At 48.6% G+C, this 7,415-nt stretch overlaps 1 protein-coding gene across 3 annotated transcripts in view; it reads right to left on the bottom strand.

Moving 5' to 3' along the window:
• IDE (insulin-degrading enzyme) overlaps nt 1-4,254 on the bottom strand; it is a 143,185-nt gene extending 138,931 nt beyond the window's left edge. For 2 of the 3 annotated variants that reach the window (XM_011988478.1, XM_011988481.1), the window contains exon 1: nt 3,695-4,254. In XM_011988478.1, the coding sequence (XP_011843868.1) occupies nt 3,695-3,792 (98 nt within the window). In that variant the 5' untranslated portion in view covers nt 3,793-4,254. Of the gene's footprint in view, nt 1-2,939; nt 3,280-3,694 lie in introns of those variants that run through there. The other variant, XM_011988482.1, reaches the window with a different exon arrangement.
• Nucleotides 4,255-7,415: the final 3,161 nt, after the last annotated feature.

The raw sequence follows: 7,415 nt of genomic DNA, 5'->3' as shown, positions 1-7,415 counted from the left end.
GGTGACAGAGCGAGACTCCGTCTCAAAAAAAAAAAAAAAAAAAGAGTGGAGGTGTCTAGTAAAGGGTCAGAGGTAAAGGAGTTTACTGTTTATTACTGAAAGCTCCTTGAGGACAAGATTTATGGCTATCTTTGTATTTACATAGTACTGGACACAGTGTGTGATCACTACAGAGTAGATACTCAAATAATGTCTAAACTAACAGAACAATGAGGACAGACTGAAGACCAGCCAACTGAGAACTCTCCAAAACCTAACGTATCTATAGAGGATCTACCCCTGTGGAAGGAAAGTGCTCTAGCCTTGTCATCCTGGCTAAAAGGTAGCCTGATCCTCTGGGTACATATTTAGGAGATATAAAATACCAACAGAAAAACAGAAAGGAAACCAATATTTATGAAACATATACTGGGCCTGGCACAGTGGCTCATGCCTGTAACCCCAGCACTTTGGGAGGCGGGGGGATTGCTTCAGCCCAGGAGTTTGAGACCACCCTGGGCAACACCACGAAACCCCAACTCTACCAAAAATACAAAAATTAGTTGTGGGCTGGGGACGTGAGCCTGCAGTCCCAGCTACTCAGGAGGCTGAGGTGGGAGGATCGCTTGAGCCCAAGAGGTAAAGACTGCAGTGAGCTGAGATCACACCACTGCACTCCAGCCTGAGCAACAGAGTGAAACCCTGTATCGAACTTAAAAGAAAACATACTGAACTTTTCCTCCCCTATCCTGGGAAGACTGTCCCCAATCTAATTTTTTTTTTTTTTTTTTTAAAGACAGAGTCTTGCTCAGTCACCCAGGCTGGAGTGCAGTGACACGATCTCAGCTCACTGCAACCTCCGCCTCCTAGGTTCAAGTGATTCTCCTGCCTCAGCCTCCCGGGTTCAAGCGATTCTCCTGCCCCAGCCTCACGAGTAGCTGGGATTACAAGCGCCCACCACCACGCCCAGCTAATTTTTTTGTATTTTTAGTAGAGATGGGGTTTCACGATGTTGCCCAGGCTGGTCTTGAACTCCTGACCTCAAGTGATCCGCCCACCTCGGCCTCCCAAAGTTCTGGGATTACAGGCATGAGCCACCCCACCTGGCCTCAACCCTAACTTTCATGACAGGCAGGATGTGTGGATTAGGTTAATTAAAGAAACTCAGCGATACCCTGTCCTTTTACACTACTAAAAGGCATTTTTCTGATTAAAAGTAGTTTAAAAGCTTGAATGTTGATAGTCCCAATTGACATACCACTGTTTCCTAAGCCTACAGAACAGGGAAATGCAAAGTAGGGCTGCCTGCAAAGTGAGATGACTGATGCCCAGGTGGCTCAAGTTGTTGCCAGGGAAATGGGCTATTATCTCCAGGTGCCCCAACAGTTCAGGTAATTCCACACAGTCCCAAGTTATAAAATATGGCTGAACACAGAACAAGGAGGTTACTTTGTAAATGGATTGATTTTAAATAAATGCTTTAAGACCATCTCTGTCTCAAGAGGTTAGACCAGAAAATGAATGCCCAAATACCAGCAGAGGCAGTACTTGTGTTTGCAAGTACCTAACAGTTAAGAGCTCAGGCTCCGACGCCAGATAGACATGAGTTAAATCCCTGCTCTTCCAGCAAATAGCTGTGTGGCTATCTCGGTTAAGACATTCTTCCTACGATGTACAGTAGGGCTGACTGCATTCTTTAAGGTGTGAATATGTGGTAGCTTCAGACGTTAGGGCTTTCCTTCCTAAAACTATGCCCCAATCCCTTTGGTTGGACCTGTATTTTCCTTAAAAGCCTCACTCACTCATTTTAGGCTAGAGCTTTCCAGCTGGCTCATCTCATTCATTATGCTTTGAATCTCCCAAATTTCCATCTTCGAGAAAAACATATCTTGAAACTCTGGATGGTCGACTGGACTTAATAACTACAGAGAAAATGTAATTTTCACTAGAACATACAAACCACTTAGTTATATAAAACTTAAAATTGGTGCTTTCTTTAAAAATCACAAATGCTATATGCTGGAGACAGTATGAAGCTAAGCCTAGCCTATCAGTAATGAATTTAGAACAAAAGCGATCCAAAAGAGGACAAAAGGAGGCATCCTGCCTGTGCTTACCACCTGATTCTCTAGGCTCAGGGGTCTTTTGCACATTATAGGAGATTTTGTGATGTAATGGAAAACAGAGGAGAACAAGTTCCATAGAGTATTCATTTGTATTAGCTTTTCTTAGTGCCCCACTGCTACCGTCCTAACACAGGCAGTGAAGACTAAGTCCCAACAGGTTTCTCTGCCTCAGGACTCTCTCCACTCCCTGACATCCTGCACACAGCCACCAAACTACTTTTCTAAACTCCCAGTTCCATCAATAACTTCCCAGCTTAAAAACTTAAGGGCTCCCTACCTACTACGCACTGGGAAAATCCCAACTAGAATTCAAGACCCAGGCCAGCATTACCCTACCGTTATAATACAGGACTTGTGGCCTCCTAATTCCCCCAGGGAAATTCTCTAAAGCTTCAACCAGACTAATCGGCTCACTGTTCCAACACAAACTGCCCGCATATCTAGGCTGGATTACGCCCACGGCAGCCCTCACTCCAATCTTTCCGCCATTTCTTGCAAAGCCAGCCTACCCCCCACTTTTCTATCTCTACCTCCACACACTACCCATACTACTCATCTTCTGACCCTCATCAACACACCCTTTTAGCTATCTCAATTCCCGTGGCATCCCAATCCGCTCCAATCATATCAAAGTTCCTTGGAAGGCACACACATACTTTACATAGAGGGTCCATCACAGTGCCCTGCACTTAGTAGGTGCTGGCTATTACTGATTAAAACCAGGAGGGGTTCAAATAAAGTTTCTAGGGAGGGCAAGATAATACTGCCTATCCTCTTCCATTCGTAGTAAAAAATATTCAACGTTCACTACAAGCCTGAAAAAGCCTAGCGTACGCAGATCAACGGTGAAGTGGAGAGCACACCACTGGATGGCAAAAAACCTGTGTCCTAATCCTGATTTTGCCACAATCTCGGCAATTGTCGGGAAATCAAGCCATCTCTCGGAGCCCCGGTTGTCTCCGAGCAAAACAAGGGAGCTGCTGTAGAGGATCCCGAGGTATCTTTCGGCTCCTAAATGTCCCCTGATAGGAAACCCCACACTCGTCTTCTCACTAAGGCGGGAGGCTGACAAACTTTTTTTTCCCAGCGCGGGCATTCCACACGGTCCTGGAAACTCAGTGCCCGGAGGAAAGGGCAGGGCTGAGGGCAAGGTAAGAAGCGGTCCCCCAAAAGTCGCCGGATTCCTTTACCCCACGGCTCGAGTCCGCCTCAGGTTCCCGGCCCCCTCACAGGCGGACTCCGGCAGAGTGACGCGGCGCGGCTCCCGGGTGCAGGCCGGGTGACTCTGTCCGCCCCCGCGCCCCCACACTACTGGCACACGCCCCGTGGCCCCGGGTAACGGCCCCGGTCCCTCACCAGCCCGAGGGACGTCCCCGACTCTGGACCAGGCCTCTGGCTCCCGCCTGGCCAGCCGCTCTTCCGGGCCCTGGGGCGGCCTCAGCGTGGCAGTCCGGGCCCCAGGCCGGCGGGACGGGCGGCGTGAGGGGCAGCGGCGGCGGCTTTAAGTGCTGAATCACCACTTTGCAACCCGAGCGCCAAACCACCGTGACCCACGGGGCCCGAGGGCCCGGGCGCTCCATTCCACTTACCCACACAGGCGCTCCGGGGGCGGCAGGCGGGCGCCGAAGACTGAGCGGAAGGTGCTGGGCAGCGCGGGGTGCCGAAGCCACGCTAGCCGGTACCGCATTAGCCAGCGCAGTCGCCGGGATCACCGCGAACGCTTCCTGCTTGCGCTTCGAGCCGGCCCTGCGCACTGCGCATGCTCTAGCCGCCGCGCCGCGCGGTCTCCCGGGAGCTGCAGAGAGGCAGCCGCTCCGGGTTTTGTCTGGAGCCGGACGGGGCGAAGACGCTAGCGAGGACGTTGGGGACGGCGGCCTGCCGAGGCCTGAGCTAGCGGGCTGGTGGGACAGGCGTCTGGCCGGGGCGCTTTAGGAGCCAGCACCCAGACTTTCCCAGGCGGGGAGGGTCCCAGCTAGGTCCCACCGGCCGCACTTGTGAGGGTGGCGAGGTGTCTGGCTGTGAGGGAGCAAGGGGCCGTTCATGAAAACAGTGAGGGCACACGGGGCCATGTTTTCTGAGGCACCCCCACTGACTAGCGTGCCGGACCCTGCAGGTGTCGGAACTAGGTTCCTGGTCTCGGCGGCTTCACAGAAAATGAATCCGCGGCGGGCGCGCGGCTCGCGGGCTCCCTCTAGAGCGCGGTGGGGACGTGGACGGCGAAGGCACAGATGCGCTGGAGACCAGGCTGGAGTGCGACGTGGGGGAAATTCAGACGCAGGGTTCCGCGGTAGAGAGGTCAGGACCCAGGGGGACGTTTCCATCCTTGGGGAAGCTAGCAGGTCTCTTAAGAGGAAGGTGCGGATGGGACGGGCGCCACAGCAAAACAAGGCTTCAGATCCAGAGTAGAAACTACTACTCTTATTAATACTCCGTACTAGGAATACTACTAGTGTCAGTCGGCTTCAGTCGTTCCTTTTTAAACAAAGAATTTTCTCCCCAGTGGGAAAGAATGCTTTGCACCCACGAACAGCCTAATAGTTGTTATGGATCTAACTTTCCATAATACCTTATGGGAGTCTTTAAGGAAGAATGCGATTATGGATGGTAACTTCCCAGCTTAAGTACTTTTAGGTTTCTGGTTGGTAGACCAAAGACTGCAACCAAAAACAGTGTCCTTAGTCCAAGTATTGCTTTAAATGGGAATTCAGTAGGAGGATTCCTTAATCAAGTTGATGCTTTATCGAAGGCGTACCCACGGTCTTTTTAACAATGCAGTTTCACCTAAAGGCAAACCTTTGGATGAAAACAGGTAAAAAATTATGGCAAGCCTCCTAGTGGAGTTTGCAAGTGCGTGGTTTTAAGAATCTTTAAATTACCAGTCCCAATGCAGAGTAGCCAATCGCCTTGAAGCAGCTCCTCTGAGAGTGTTAATGCAGACTTTCTGAATACATCTATGCTCCATTAATGGAATCTATAAATGAACTGGGTAAAGGGTAGATTCAGACTTGGAGGGCTTGAAACATATACAATTTGGGGGACCTCTTTGAGACATAAAATACAAATTATAAATACAGAATTAGCAGTCAAAAGATTACTATAGAGAGAAAATACATCACAACAAATACTGGAGACTTGGAGGTTAGTACCTTTTTTTTCCCTGAGATCTCTTTAGGCTATTTATTAGAAATGTTTACATAAAAATGTTTCCAGATGGCCAGGCGTGGTGGCTCATGCCTGTAATCCCAGCACTTTGGGAAGCCAAACTGGGCGGATCACGAGGTCAGGAGTTCGAGACCAGCCTGACCAACATGGTGAAACCCCGTCTCTACTAAAAATACAAAAATCAGCTGGGCGTGGTGGCACGCACCTGTAATCCCAGCTACTCAGGAGGCTGAGGCAGGAGAATCACTTGAACCTGGGAGGCGGAGGTTGCAGTGAGCTGAGATCACATCACTGCACTCCAGCCTGGGCAACAAAATGAGAGCTTCTAGACAACTGGCTTTCCCTCTACAAATCCCAGTTTGGAGCCTGTGCAAGTGAGCAGCCCTGAAGTTTAAACTTCATTGGCTTCATGATAAATTTCCCTCTGGTTGGAGTGGATGTCCTGGATAAGAAAGAATAATATTGATATAGTCTCATAACTATCGTCTCAATAAAAAGGAGGTGGATGGAAAGAAAAGTAACAATTTTGAGGGTCTACTCTATGTCTGACATTGTACATTGATCCTTCATTAGTCATCATGGCCACCCTCTGTAATGGATATTTCCCCACCTACCAGAGATGAGGAAGCTGTGGCAGAGAGAGGTTAAGTAACTTGCCAACAATTGGACAAAAAGAGTGGAGTTGTAGTTTGAACTCGGGACTGTCTGATTCCGAAAGCTGTGATTCGCTCATCTCATTTATGACTTGACAAATGTTTGTTGAATTCCTTACAGATACCAGGTACTATAAAGGTGCTGGGGATACAGCAGTGGACAAAAAAGACAAAAGTTTCTGTCTTGATGGAGCTTACCTTCTAGCTGTGTGGGAAAAACAGATAATAATCAAGTAAGTGAGTGATATGAAGGAACAGGTGGTCAGGAAAGGCCCCTCTGAGGAAGTGACATTCAAGCAGACCCCAGAATGATGAGAAAAAGTAGGAAATGTGAAGATCTGGGGTATAATCTTTCCCACTCTCACTCAAACAAGTATAAAGTGTAAATCACCTAGACAACTTTTTTTTCTTTTCTTTTTTTTAGACGGAGTCTCGCTCTGTTGCCAGGCTGGAGTGCAGTGGTGCGATCTCGGCTCACTGCAACTTCCACCTCCTGGATTCAAGCGATTCTCCTGCCTCAGCCTCCAGAGTAGCTGGGACTACCGGTGCGTGCCACCATGCCCAGGTAATTTTTGTATTTTTAGTAGAGACGGGGTTTCATCATGCTGGCCAGGATGGTCTCGATCTCTTGACTTCATGATCCCCCTGCCTCGACCTCCCAAAGTGCTGGGATTATAGGTGTGAGCCACCATGCCCGGCCTACAGCTTTTTTAGAGGCATAAAAAGTAATGTGCTGAAGTCATTCTTTGCCTTAGGAAAACTAGACACATATTCAAATATAAGTACTCTGATATACTGGAAGCCAAATATTAGTGTTCATCTGTGCTGTAGGTTCCTTCCATTAGTTCAGATAGAATAGAGTTCACCATAGAGCTGAGTCAGGAGTTCCTAATGAATTGAAAGAAAAAAAAAATTAAAAAGGAAGCCCAGTGGTGACAGATTGACATTTATTTCCTAATTGGTAATGTTCAGAAAAATAATATTTTTTGTCCCCCTGGATGTTTTAGCAGAGGAAAGAAAAAGATTTTTTTTTTTTTTTTTTGAGACGAAATTTCTCTCTTTTCACCCAGGCTGGAGTGCAATGGCATGATCTTGGCTCACCGCAACCTCTGCCTCCCGAGTTCAAGCGATTCTCCTGCCTCAGCCTCCCAGGTAGCTGGGATTACAGGCATGCACCACCATGCCCAGCTAATTTTTATATGCTTAGTAGAGACGGGGTTTCTCCATGTTGGTCAGGCTGGTCTCCAACTCCTGACCTCAGGTGATTTGCCTGTCTCGGCCTTGCAATGTGCTGGGATTACAGGCGTGAGCCACCTCGCCCGGCCAATAATTTTTTTTTTTTTTTAATAGGCCGGGTACAGCAGCTCACACCTGTAATCCCAGCTCTTTGGGAGGCTGAGGCAGGTGAATCACTTGAGGTCAGGAGTTGGAGACCAGCCTAGCCAACATGGTGAACCCTGTCTCTACAAAAAAATTTAAAAATTAGCTGGGCATG

Source organism: Mandrillus leucophaeus, unplaced genomic scaffold (genome assembly GCF_000951045.1).
Source record: "Mandrillus leucophaeus isolate KB7577 unplaced genomic scaffold, Mleu.le_1.0 Scaffold331, whole genome shotgun sequence".
Classification (NCBI taxonomy): Eukaryota; Metazoa; Chordata; class Mammalia; order Primates; family Cercopithecidae; genus Mandrillus; species Mandrillus leucophaeus.
The sequence above is the reverse complement of the archived record's forward strand: the minus strand, read 5'-3'. Positions and strand labels throughout refer to the sequence as shown.